This window comes from Haliaeetus albicilla, chromosome 2 (assembly GCF_947461875.1).
Source record: "Haliaeetus albicilla chromosome 2, bHalAlb1.1, whole genome shotgun sequence".
NCBI classification, from domain to species: Eukaryota; Metazoa; Chordata; class Aves; order Accipitriformes; family Accipitridae; genus Haliaeetus; species Haliaeetus albicilla.
In genome coordinates this window covers 20,366,662-20,380,449 of record NC_091484.1, presented here as the reverse complement: position 1 = coordinate 20,380,449, position 13,788 = coordinate 20,366,662, and the positions used below count along the sequence as shown (strand labels likewise).

Below are 13,788 nucleotides of genomic sequence, written 5' to 3'. Positions count from 1 at the left end.
GGACATGTGTTGAGGAATGTTAGCCTGTGGGATTTGTGGACATGGTAAGAGCAAAATATGGACTCTCAAAAGTCACTGCCTTCCTTGGCACAACTTGGAAGAACTAGCCCTTTTTAGAAGCCTCTGACTTACTCCTTTAAAATGTGTTGGAAAGACGTAATTGAAAATATTGCTGGCTGAAACTGTGATTCCACCTTAAGAAGGCAACCATGAGGCAGACTCCTGGGTCCCTGGCCTCTCTGACAACAGCTTCTAAGAATGCAATTTCAGTCCAGAAGTTTCCTCTGACCTGCATTTCCTCAAAACCAAAAATGCAAATGCACACTTGAATAAAAATATGGGAGGGTGAGGCCTTTTTCTTGTGGCAAAGTCCAACGAACCATTTCCTCCTGTCTTAACCTCCTTTATAAAACATGTGTAATGAAGGTGGGAAACATTTCTATATTTGTCTCTCTAAGCAAGCCAACTGGTCTATGCTCAAATGCTCTTCTGCGGCTGCTTGCTTAGTATCACCCATGACAACACTACACACTGACCCTGAGTACCTGTTTAAACCTGTAGATTATAAACTCCTCTGAGCAATACTGTCTCTTCCACCTCCTAGATTTTACCAATATTGTGAAATACTGGTAAAAAAGATGCTATGCAGAAATGTATCATATTAATTACAAAATTCCAAGGAAAAAACCCACTCACCTAAGCATTTGGGGCAACACTGTCCAGCAGGAACATGACTGAGGTGCTGGGGACATGAAAGAATGGGGCAGACTTCTTGGACGCACTGTGTCCTGCCATCCTGAAGGAAAATAGGCTCAGTTAGGAAAAAAAATAAAGCAAAATGTCAAGTAGACATGCACACACCCACACAGACTGGTAACAAGTCTTGAAAAGCCTTAGCCAAAGCAGTATTTGCCAACAGAAATTTCTGCTTGCATATGGCATACAAGGAACATGTACAGCTGTCCAACACTTTCTATATTGCTTGCAGAGACCTCAGAATATTTGTATTTTTTCATTCTCTCAAGCAATGAATGTAATAGTTGAAGAAACAGTGTCTTTCTATCTTATTTCTTGGTGTGGATATGAGAAAACCAGGGAGAATAAAATCATTACCCATGAACCTTTCTGGATGTTCAAAAAAGTTATTGTGCAATTTTTTATGTTATTCTTCACCTCCTGTGCCATGCCCTTCTAGGCTTGCCTGGGACAGGGATTAAGGGCTGAAGCAAGATGAGAGCAGGTGTTCCTCCACTATGTCCATGACCTCAGAAACCAAATAAGCCAAAATCACTTAAGAAAGCACATTCTTGTTAGTCTCTGAGTCCAACTATGTTTTCTTCAGAGGACTGAAAACCAAGAGGGTATATGAAATTTTGAGAATGAATGTAGCACGCACCACCCCCCCCACCCCCCCCCCAATCTGGACCTGATATATCCTGGTGTATCAATGAGTATCAGAGAGAGGCAAAAAGCACAGCAAAGACAAAAGCACAGAATATATGTCTAAGATTAAGTCAGTCAAAAGAGATCTTTGTTCTCATTCTGCTGTTGCCTGATTACTTCACCATGCTTATAGAATACCGGACCCTCTACCAACATGTGCTCCGTACGCTCATGAGAGGTCCAGGTTGTTAAACTTTAAAAATCAGTCCACCTTTGTCTTAGCAAGAGAAGTCAGCCCTTTTCATCAAACTGCCCTGCCTTATTTATCACTCAGAGCTGCAGGCTCATCCCAACAATAAGCTTTGTGTTCCTGGATGCTGTGATGGAAGACTTATGAACAGTCTCCTCCCACCTACATGCTGCATGCCTCTCAGGCCCCCCTGGGGAAAGATGGAAAAAGCTGTTCATTTTGAAAAGCTCTGTGCCTGAAATGATGGTATGCCATTCCACTTCTAATGGCCTCAGTGAATCATGTAAAAGCTTTTACGTCCAGGCAGACCCACATACACACTATTATACAGAAAATAACATTCTGACTGTACTCCTGTTCTATAATAAGTTTTCAGGCACTGAAGTCTACCTGTCCCATGGGGCTACCAAAGCATCCTGAATGCACATGGCAAAGGACTGCTCGTAATTCTTTCACTGCAGCATGCAGGAACACAGAGTTTATTGTAGACTGAAATGACTGCTTTAAATTAAGGGTCAGACCAGAAACTTGACAAAACGAAATGAATTCTTCACTGATGTTCCTTATGATGTTCAGGGAATAGCTCTGTGAGAAGAGACACAGGTGCAGAATGAAAATACCAAAGAAGGGCTCTGTGAAGCAATGCCATCATTCAGCCCAGGGAAAAAGGCTAAGAGAAGACAAAGTTCAAACTTTGGTGGCAATTCAGCAAATGGGAAAGTAGGGCATGGAGACCTCAGCCAGCCTGGTGACAGGATCAGGGATACATCCATGGAAGATAAAGCAATGCTACAACACATGGTGAGCATAGGTCCTTCCTTGCAACCTTGCTTCTGTATTTAATACTCACATACCCTATGCCTCTGCAGAACTGCTCTTGAGTCTTGCTTCTCTGCAAGATTGAATCAAAGCTCAGGCTTAGCACATTATTGAGACATTGCCTTTGCAGCCTGTTGTATAGATTTTTTTTTAAATACAAAATGCTATGGATAATATGAAATATTTCTTCATTTCAGCCTTTTGTTTATAGCTCCTTTTTTATCTTTTGTGCTGGCCCCTCTGCACAAAACGAAGTCCAGTTGCATCTCTCTCCTTACCCCACTGCTACTCCTGTTTCGAGCTGTAATGCTGCTTTTTAACACCACACTATTTTCTAAATGCTGCTGCCCCGGATAGGCTCTTCCAGGCTTGAATATCATGCTAGGGTGCAAGTTCAAAAACAGTCTGAAACAAATCAACCTGTACCATTTAAAGTAAGAATAATTCTACTTGCCCTACAGAGCTTAGAGACAGCTCATTGGGCACTATAAGGAAATGACAAAACCTACACAATATTTCTATTTTCTTAAAAGCCTCAGTCATCACAATTCAAAACTCACGAAGCACTCAGAATACCAACTTTCAAAGCAGTATTAGCTAGTGCTGCCATTGCTTTAAATTGCATGGAATAGAGCCACGTAGAAAGAACAGTGCAACAAAAGTTCAACAAAAAAATCAAGGGAAAAAATAACTCCAGAGAGCAAAAAGATTGGCTCTAGATGGCCTAAGCCTGGATGGGAACTGCACAGTAAACACCTTGCCTCCTCCACCTCCCAGTTACATCTAAAGCTTTTAGCTCACATTTCCCTGTTAAGCATAACATCTCCCAGGCAGCCAGAATATTCCAGGTCTGAAGCAAAACCTTCCAGTAAAACCAAACCTGAACTGGAAGCCAGCACAGACCAATAAAGTGCAAGCGACATCTGCTTCCTGTGAGAAATGCTATTCAAGAGCTAGGCAAATAAATCCTTGAGCAATAGTTATGTGAAGCCTTAATCAGGAGATGCTGCTGCAGTCCACAGTCCTCTGGAGGTAACAGATTTTGTAAGAAAACTACAGTCTACAATGAAAAGAGTCACTTTCCACCTCAGAGACAGACAAAACCACTATAACTCCTCCTGCCACCTCGTATCTGCAAAACAAAGCAAGAGGCTCCCTGCCATCGGCTCAGAGGGAGGTATGGACTGAGGTACCATCTGGTCTCAGCAGCTTTCTTAAAAGACAGAAGAGAGGGGAAGATGAAATAGCACTTTCTAACTCTCCCACAACAGGTCCATCTTTGAGAAAGACAGACAACGAGGCTTTCCTAAAACGAAAGCATGGAGCTAGTCTAGCTACCCAACCATCCATTCCTGCTAAGCTCCTACCTCGACTATGATACTTCACTGTTCAATAAGGACACAAGAAACTTGGCAGACTTGAGAGATGTACCCATCCAGGCTGCAGCTGACTTTGCTGGAGACACTGGATGAAAGATAGAGTGCAGTTTCTGGGCAGGCTACCCACATGCCTGGTGCACTGCATGTGTGCAGCCTGTGTGCTAGGACAGATGGAGAGAAAAATGTCTGCAGAAAAAACTGTCTGTCCAAAACCTCCCCAAAGGTTGGGAGCCTGCTGCAATTAATCTCCAAGAGCCTTGGGCTTCATCTACCTTGAGGGTGAGAACACTGACCACCACCAGCAGAGCTGCCCTTGACATAAGCAGATTTTGAAAGCACTCATGAAATCTCAGGAGGACAGAGGTTTCCATACTCCCAATTTGTTTGCTACTGATAACGAGCATGTCTAAACTTAATAATATTTTATATACATGTTATTTAATGTTAAAGGTTAACTTCAGTATTATCAAGAACCATGTTTCTTATGGGCATCTCATTTTCGATTTCACTTTTAGGCTTTATCTCTGTGCTTTAGTGAAGCTATGAATCATCTAAAAAAGATTCCTCCCTAGTTTTGCCCTATGTTCACCTTGTGCTTGAAAGACTCTGCTAATACTCCAACAGAAGTAAAATTTCCACTGATTTTGCAGAATATTTTGTCTTAAGTGCTGGCATTAGGATTCAGCCCATAGTGGATTGTAGGCATTTATTTTTAACTTTCATTCTAGAAGAAGTGTGAAAGGTTTCATTTGCTACCAGTGAGGCTATCCTTACAGGGGAAAAAAAAATTATAAGGAAATATCAAAATTACATTTCACTCAACACCAGGATACATATTCCAGACATTTAGAGCAAGGTCAGACACACACTGTAGCCTCAGCAGGGGTTGCTGTAAGAACCAAGACAGATGTTCAAGGTTGTCTCCAGCTATGAATAAAGATTTTATGCCACCAGCATGAAAAATATCTTTGAAAGTTCAACAGGGTCACTACTGAGCAAGTCTGCCCCATGCCAGTGGCAAGAGAAGCCAAACAAACACACAACTGTATGACTGTTTGTCTTCAACCGCTCTAGCACAGTGCAGGTGACTACAGCCACCGTGAACATATTGAGACATTATTATTTTTGTGACAGCAATGGCATAAAGGCAATGAATAGAAATCTGCTGATAAAGAGATAGACATATCATTTGAGATTCAGATAATGATGAGTATTACCATTCTGGAAAAAAAAGATTAGGGCATACCAGGACTCCTTTTCACTACATGACATTTGCTGATATGTATAAGGCTTCCTATGTGAATTGGATAGCATATTGGCTTGCATATACTCGTTGGTCACCAGGAGCTCTGTCTGACATATTAACTACTGTGTGATAGTAAAGACTTCCACTACCTCCCAAATGTGTACTAAATACATAAAACAGGTCAGCAACATGTACTATGCAAACATCTTCAAAACGCCCCTGGAATCACATGCTCGTAAACCCATACCTTGAGTTTACAATCAGATGTACAGTCCCTGATATGTCATCTAAGTAGACTTCAGGCACAGAAGTGAGAAGATACCGTATTTAGAATGTGGTTTTAATCTGGAAGTAAAATAGGTGTTCTCTCCCAAATCAGATGAAAGACACTCTGGTTCTTATAAGAATGCTGGTGCAGTATATGGCAGACAGCCTCTGGGAGTAACTTCATCCTTACACAGTATTTCAGGGTCCCTGAAACAGCCGTGTCATGCACAGTGAGAGTTCCCTGGAAGGGTCATGGGAGGGAGAAGGTTTTTAGGAAATGCACAAAGTAGCAAAACAGTTCTCAGCGTAAAAGCAAACAGCACATCAATCAGTTCAGCAAACAGACAGACAGACAAGCCACAGCTTCCCACATCCCTGCAGCCTGATCTATTGCCTAGACTAGGATTTAAAAAATGCCTCTTTAGAAAGTATTGGATAAAATTCAGAATAGGCAGGTCTTGAACTTCAGTTCAAAACAGCAGGTATTTACACTGCCTTGTGTGTGCTAGATTTTTAAACTCGGGATCTAGATCTCAAACCCTATTTGCTGAGATATCACTGCTATAGGAAGGCTATAGAAAGTGGTCCTAGTGACAGTTTAAAGTGGTGTCCTAAGAACTGCATGTGCAGCAAAGGCTCTAAAGAGGTCACCTTCATTTTAATACCAGATCATGCAGGTAAGTGTGGATATAAAATATTGTGTTAAATGCCTTAAAAATTACCTGAAATCTATACAGATTAGAAATGGTAATCTGAAAGACTCTTACAAATAAATTTCTAGAGCAAACTCTAGGGCAAAGTAAAGGCACAATTCTTAAACTATCCTTTCCCACTGTTTTCGCTCGGTCTGATGTAAAGGCATTCCTTTACACAGTCAACAGAAGCCTAAAGAACTCCATAAATTTCTAGCAGGTAAGAGTTTGACTCTACCACCTCTCCCTCCATGTGCACCCTTTTGATACAAGTAGTTAGGTGCAGTGTTTGTGTCTTCAACAATATGTATTAATAAGAAAGTTCAATTAGTTGTCTCCACTTAATGTAAATTCCTGTCCCCGAGCTCTTAGCAAATTGTAAGTGCAGTTGCAAAGTGTCACAGAGTTAGAACATCTTGACCCAAAGCCGGGAACCAAAAAGCCTCCCTCTTTTGGAAGTTAATCTGTATGTGGTTGTATCCAGCTGCTGAGGAATTAACTAAATTATCCATTAGTTAGTAATTTAGGGTAGGATGAAGCCTTTAAATACTGTCATGCTTTCCATCAACCAAATACCATGTGTACAAAGTGACTTGTGTTAAGTGCCAAGCCAACCCAGTCTTGCCATCTAGTCCACTTCTCGAGAGCCACTTTTCCTGGGATTGCTTAGATGAAGAAAAGAAATTTTCTGTTTTTCAGAGGGAAGTGGCGTGCTGTGTTTATTTGCGGAAATATCACAGCATCCTCCTACAGAGTGAAGTATGCTGTTCTGGGGTATAGCTCTCCACTTTGAAATCAGGCTGCCGGGGAGCTGCTGGTCCTGGTTCTTTCAAGTTTTGAAACATGATTTGCACCAACTCTCCTGTGGGAGGAGGTGGAGGACCAGGGTATTTATTGCCTTGGGTGAAAGGGAACATTCTGGAAAATGAAATCTTGGGTTGCACAGTAGCTTTTTTTAAGTATGTACAGGCAGAGACACTGCTCCTAAAATTTCACAGTTGCTGGAACTGCAGAAGGGCTCCTCGGGGAAGGTCACGTGGCACTCTGCTCTCAGCTGGGGGACTCAGCGCAACCAGCACTTGGTCATATTTCTCCAGTCTAATAGTGCTGTGCAGAAGTGTTGCTGGGATTATATTGCATCTGACTTCACAATCTGGCTGAAATCAAATCGCTCACTGACCCAACAGCCTAGCTGCAGAGTCTAGCAGCTATACAGCCAGCAGTTCTCTCCCCTCCGGGGCTTACGCACTGAGCTCTTGGCTCTGTTCAAAGTGATGTTGTAAATAGCCCCTCTTCACTTGGAAGCCTTGAAAGGTTTAATAGCAGTGTGTACTTTTCCCCTTTCAGGCTGATTTCCTAAGGAAAGAAGGCTTATGCAGGCACAAACCAGGCACACCTGTAGCTTATGAATCCTTAATCAGCTCTAGCTACAAATGATCAAGGGACACCTCTAAAAAGATGTATAGAGATAAAATAGCAAAAATCAAAATGACATTAAGATCTCAAGGCCATTAAGTTCCTACAAGTTTTGCCAAAACCAGACTGCTGCAGAGAGTAGAAAGCCCGCAGTTTCCTTCCCAGAAGGGATACCAGAAAACATCCCACAGTGTTAGGCAGCAACTGGCCATCCAGGCAGCATCTCCCAGACCTCCTGCCTTTTGCTTGGTGCTTGTGTCCTGGAGGTGCTGGAGGAAAGCTCAGATTATCGCAGTTAGGGCAGATAGATAAAGGAGCAAGGGCCACACATCTTAGAAACAGAGCTTTGTTACTGCTGCTGCTTCTGGAACAGTATCTCTATTCCTAGGTTAGCAGGGGCAATGGGACATAAGACAGGTCTGTGTCCCATACCTATTGCACCATTCACATGAGATGAGGCATTTTTCTTCCTGTCTTTCCCGTGTTTGTTTTTTTTTTTTTTTTCCCCAGTACCTACATGGATTCATGATACCTGTGTTCCAGACTGGCCTGCAACTACGCTGAGTGCTGGATGCTTTCAGCTGGAGCCCACATACTTGCTCTGCTTTGGGAGCTGTTATTGATCCTTCTCCTGGACAGTTCAATAACTCGGGCTTTTTCCAGGGGTAGACTGTTTGTCTCAACAAATCTCTCCTGCAAACTGAAATAATGTATCCCACAAATTACTGTCTTTCATTAGGTACTCTTTAATGTCTCTGAAGTCATATGCAGAAGGCATAGCTTTCAACTCTGTAATGCAAGTGCCTATTCCTTCTTTGCTAGTTGATAGTTAAAAAAATCAACAGATTCTCTCTACAGCTCAGAGATGTCTGGATTCACACTGCACCTCAAACACCTTTGTGGGCTGTTTACTTATCCCAGGCACTACTCCCAGCAACAGAGCATCACTTACTTCTCAGAATTTTTTTCCCATCAAGAGAGTATCTAAAACATTATCTTCACTTTCTCAACTTTACCAACAATGCTCAGTGCTACACAGCAGGTTAGTTCTTGCTTTCAGCATGGAGATCATTGGCCAGCATCTCAGATTCAGCTTTTCCTCTAGTCTGAATCCTTTCACATCACCGCCATCACTTGCTGCCATTTCACACTCTTACTAATCAAACTCTCTTCCTTGCTGCAGGGTCTCATTAAACTGATTGCTGCCACTGCACCTTATATAGTCCATGCTGGGTAGTAGTATCAAAAGGCTTCAGATTTCTGAAATTTAAACTAGCTCTTTATTAGTAGAGAGCTACTTAACAAAAATTCTGCAACCACAGGTACCACTGCATGTACCCTCCACACGTCTTGGTGTTTCCTGTAAACCAGACATCCTTCTGTAGGCTATGCTTCCCCCTCTAACCTCCCTGCCAGTTGCAGAACAGGGCACACTTAAACAGTGCCAAGCCATCTCTCTGAATGCTGTTAGGGAAAACAGGGATAGGGATCTAGCACCGTACAGCACTCACTATAGCACAATGCCTTTCTATAATGCTGGAGGTTAGAAGACATACACCTGGTGGAACAGGCAGATTTTAAGGCAGGATGTAGGCAAGGACGGCATCAGAGGTCATACAAATCAGTGGGAGTCTTTCCACTGATTTTCAGTCTGCTTTGGATGACAGCATTTTGAACAAAAGTCCCAGAAGTTGCACAGGGCAATGGTGAAAAATGAGCTAAGACAACCACATAAGCAGGAATGGGCCAGGAGGACAGAAAAGGGCAGGGTTCTCCACCACCTTGGGGGTAAAGAGCAGAAGCTTCATGGGGACAGCAGAAGGGAAGCAAAGACATTGGCAAGGAAACAATTCTGTCATGCCACTGCAGGAGAGTTCAGCTATTTGTGATTAATTTAGCTGTTACAGAAGAGGTCTCCAGTGACTATGGAAGCTTTGCCATGAGCCACATGATTATTTATTTCTTTTCTAAAAAGAACTGTTTCTATGAAAAATAGCAATAAAACATGTTATGCTGGAAAGTGTCTGTGGCCAGAAAAACTATTAAGAACCACTAACAAGCTTCTTCAGCTTATTCATGTCCCATCCCAGATAATAAGAAAGTTAGGGTTAAATCCAAGGGACTTTCCTAACTTCAGTTATTAGAAGCAGAGCAGTAGCTCTGTAAAGCAGGTCCTGTCTTCTTGAAGCCATGACTTTTCCCCTGAATCAGTTGGAGACTGCTTTGTTTTCATTGGCATCAAGAACACATGAAGCACAGTCCAGTGGGTGTACAGTTGCGTATACACCACCAGTGCATTTGCTTAACGTTTCAAAGTCCTAACCCAATGCTTGCAAAATTATAGTCCCTGCCACAATCTATTTATATAAATAGCACTTGCTTTTCATAAGATGAACTTGCACAAAGGTTTTCCTTTTTTTTTTTCCTTTTTCTGTAGCATAAGCTTTGTGATACTACCTTACAAGCTTTTCTTGCTATGTTCTACAGTAAACAGTACTCCTCAAAACCCCACACTTTGGCAGCTATCAGCAACTACCTTCACCCCCACTTCCAATTCCCACATTACAGTGCAATACTGACCTCCCTTCTGAGAACAGTTTTTCCTTCTGAACAGTCCGTTTGCAGAGATACACAGTTATTAAATCCCTCCCATGCCCCCAGCGTGTTTCTTGCGCACACAGAATACTAGTACCATTGTGGTCCTGAGAAAGGTGACAATTCTGACTCTCACTTCATCATCATTCTTTAAAATACTTGGTCACGACAAGAAACTCTACAGATGTATCCGTACAGCTTTGCCTTAGAGCATTAGTTTTAAATAATTTGCCTTAAGTTATCTGCAGGACTAAATTGCAAGACTCAAGTGAATTAAATCTCCAAATGCCCAAATTCTGATATCTGGCATTTAGATACAAAAGGGCGGCTTTATTTTCAGTGGTGCGGGTACTTTTTTGTAGACAGTATGAACTTCACTTCATCACATGGTTTGAAGCTTCATTTTTGGAGGTGCAAACGTGTAAACAAGGTCATGAATAAAAGCAACTAGGGTTGTTCTTGGAAGAGGGAAAAAGCACACAATTTAGAAGAAGGTGCCTACACACCTGAATCTGGAAAAGTTGTCACTAGGTCAAAACCTGCCAGAATAGCCCACACCAAGTCACTGTTCCATTCGCAAGCAAAGAGAACAAATCTCCTTCAGTGATTCAGGGCAATGATATATTGGAGAGGTTGAGACAGTCCTTCACCAGCTGTTTCTACAATTTATGGATGCCCTTGCCTGAAGGTTTGATGATAAAGCACACTGATACCTGTAGAACAACCACAGTAAAATAAATCATACTGTCGTTGTAGTAGTAAGGACACTACTTCTAGCTTTTTACAAGACCTTTATACATGCACATACCATCCTTAAATGTTATGCTCCATGTATACTGCTGAGGTAACCTCAGGAAATATAGGATTACATACACTCTGCTTCCTTAATGCATCCATCAAAGATTTTTGTTAACAGGAGATCCTGTTTGTCCTAAGCAGTTAGCAAAGAGAGTTAAAAATACACTTTAAAGTCCTATGCGGACTTCAGCAAAAGAAAGCACTAAACTGCAGCTCATTCAGAGGATTTCTTGGAAATAAAGTTTTAGGGAAACTAGGCTACCTTTATGAAACCAGTAGGTTATGAAACTGTTCCTACAGTGAAACAGCCACAGGGGTAGCTTCAGTCTACCTGAAGTGGTGTAGGATTAGACTCACTGTAGGCCAACGGTACTCATCTATAGTAACATGCCAAATACCACAGTGCACAATTCCACCACTTTGTACTACCTTGAGCTGTCCCTCCCTGGAGATATGACTTGGCTTTACTCCAGGGTAGGGCACACTCCGGCTTGTGATCAAGGCAAAGTAACACATTTTAGTCTTAGACACAAGCCTGAGCAAGGGGTGCTGAGGAATCTGCAGCTCTCTGGGAATAGCCTTGGGAAGAACTTTGATTAGGAATCATTTACAAGTCATGGTTCCTCTACCGCTTCCTCCTTCCTCCAGGGGTAATGACTTACAGAAGCATCAGCAGCAAATTCTGACATTTCCCACTCCTGGCTAGCAAGACTGTTAGGGGAATCTCAGTTTTTTTCCCTCCTTCCTAGCTTGCAAACCATCTACACATGCATGGGGAGAAGGTGAATGAACCCTAAGAAGTCCATTCCTCCTTCACACCCCTGCATGGAACATTACATACACTCAGGTCTCCCCTGTCTTTTCTTCCATTTTTTTTCCCAATAAAGTTCATATCTAGCTACTCCTGTTAATTTATGGGTGGGATCCTGTTGCTAATTATCGGCTTCTCTTTGGCAGGAATGCATCTGTAAAAGGCTGATGCCCAGATCTATAAAGATCATGGGTTCCTCAGGGACAGCTTAGGCATGATGTAGAACCTACAGAAATATGGGTTTAAACATTTATGCACCTATAGCACACCACAGCTGGCTATATTTTGGCCAGGACAGCTCTTCTGGCACCTGCCTCAAGGCCTGCTCTTGTTCTTGCTCTGGATCAGCACCATTACAGCAAGCCAACCAGCTTGGCACTTATCTCCAAGCTAAGCTCATGTGACATTCACAAACTGGATAGTCTTATATCTGAATTCTTTGAGAGGCCTGTATACGGATGGGTTAAAAGATAAGATTTTGGTCCGTGGATGAGCACTGGGGGAGAGGTAGATAGCCGAGGAAAACGCAGTCAGCACAGAAAATGGATGGTTTGTTGCCTGTTGCTTGGAATGCTGACCACAGAGATAAGAGAGCTGAGCAATACTGGGGGAGGACGGGCAGCAGGCTGTTGCACAGCACAGCTGTGTGCATGATTGGCACATGACTGCTGGATGATGACTATATGATGCATGTACAAAGACCATGAACCAATAGACAGGGTGGCTATGGCTCGTGCAGCATGCCTGGCCAGTGAGCACATGCGTCATAGGCTCCCTGTGTTACAATGGAGCCGTGTTTTGGCACCCACTGGCCACGTGTGCCGAAACCCATTCCTCTGCAAATGTATAAATACCGGGATTTTTCTGAAGAGCATCAGGCTGGTGTACAGCAAGGCCCACGTAAAGCTGGCACCTACCGATTGCTAGGCTGAGCTCACAGCACAAGATGGCACAAGAATGTACGGATGGTCCATCTTCCTTACAGTCCTTGGGTCGGTATGTTAACTTGCTTTACAAGATACCCTTAGCACAATGCACATCTGTAGTTAATAAATGCTTGCTTTTTCCCCTTATAGTCTGTGTGTGTGTGTTTGCCTTCTCGGGAATCCTCGAAACCACCCTAAAACAAGGCCATATACATAGGCCACATTCAGGCCACAGCATATGGCCAACTTCATTCAGAAAGACTGCCAGAGGAGTTGGAAATACTCGTATCTACCTTTCCAGTAACATCCTGCTAACCAAAGCATTTCAGAATAGAGGCGCACCCTGAGGCAAAGGCACTCCATTGTCCTCTTGATAAAGCAACACCACCGGGCAGTCAAAAATGAAAAGATCCATATGAAACCATGTCGTGGTTTCAGCCCAGCCGGTAACAAAGCACCATGCAGCCACTCGCTCACTCCTCCCCCCACTCCCAGCCATGGTGGGATGAGGACAAAATATAAAGGAAGGCTCGTGGGTCCAGATAAGGACTGGGAGGGATCACTCACCACTTATGGTCACAGGCAAAAGACAGGCTCAAGTTGTTGAAGAAAACAAAATCAATTTAATTTACTACAAGTCAAAACAAGGATATTAGGAAGTGAACCCCAACCTTAGAACACCTTCCCCCCATCCCTCCCTCCTTCCTGCCTCAACTCCACTCCCAGTTCTCTCCACCTCCTCCCCGCAGCGGCGCAGGGGAACAGGGGACAGGGGTTGGGGTCAGCTCGACACACCTTGTCTCTGTCGCTCCTTCCTCCTCAGGGGGAGGACTCCTCACCCATCCCCTGCTCCACCGTGGGGTCCCTCCCACGGGAAACAGTCCTCCACGAACGTCTCCAACGTGGGTCCTTTCTGTGGGCCGATCTTCAGTCACAAACTGCTCCAACGGGGGCTGTCCCATGGAGTCATGGCCATCTTCGGGGGCCTCTGCTCCCCTGCTCCCCTCCATGGGCTGTGGGGGGACAGCCCGCCGTCTCACCACGGGCTGCGAGGGCATCCACCTCCTCTGTCCTCCCCCTCCTTCTTCACTGACCTCGGTATCTGCATCGGTGTTCCTCTCACATTCCCATCCCACTACTCACTGCCAGTTCCCCTTCTTAAATCTGTTCTCCCAGAGACGCTACCGCCATCCCTGATGGGCTCAG

The 13,788-nt window shown here is 43.6% G+C and overlaps 1 protein-coding gene across 4 annotated transcripts in view; it reads right to left on the bottom strand.

The window, feature by feature from the left end:
* Nucleotides 1-13,788, bottom strand: part of BMPER (BMP binding endothelial regulator) — a 156,392-nt gene that overhangs the window by 77,671 nt on the left and 64,933 nt on the right. For all 4 annotated transcript variants that reach the window (XM_069809243.1, XM_069809225.1, XM_069809219.1 and 1 more), the window contains exon 7: nucleotides 697-796. In XM_069809243.1, coding sequence (XP_069665344.1) covers nucleotides 697-796 — 100 coding nt within the window. The remainder of the gene's footprint in view (nucleotides 1-696; nucleotides 797-13,788) is intronic.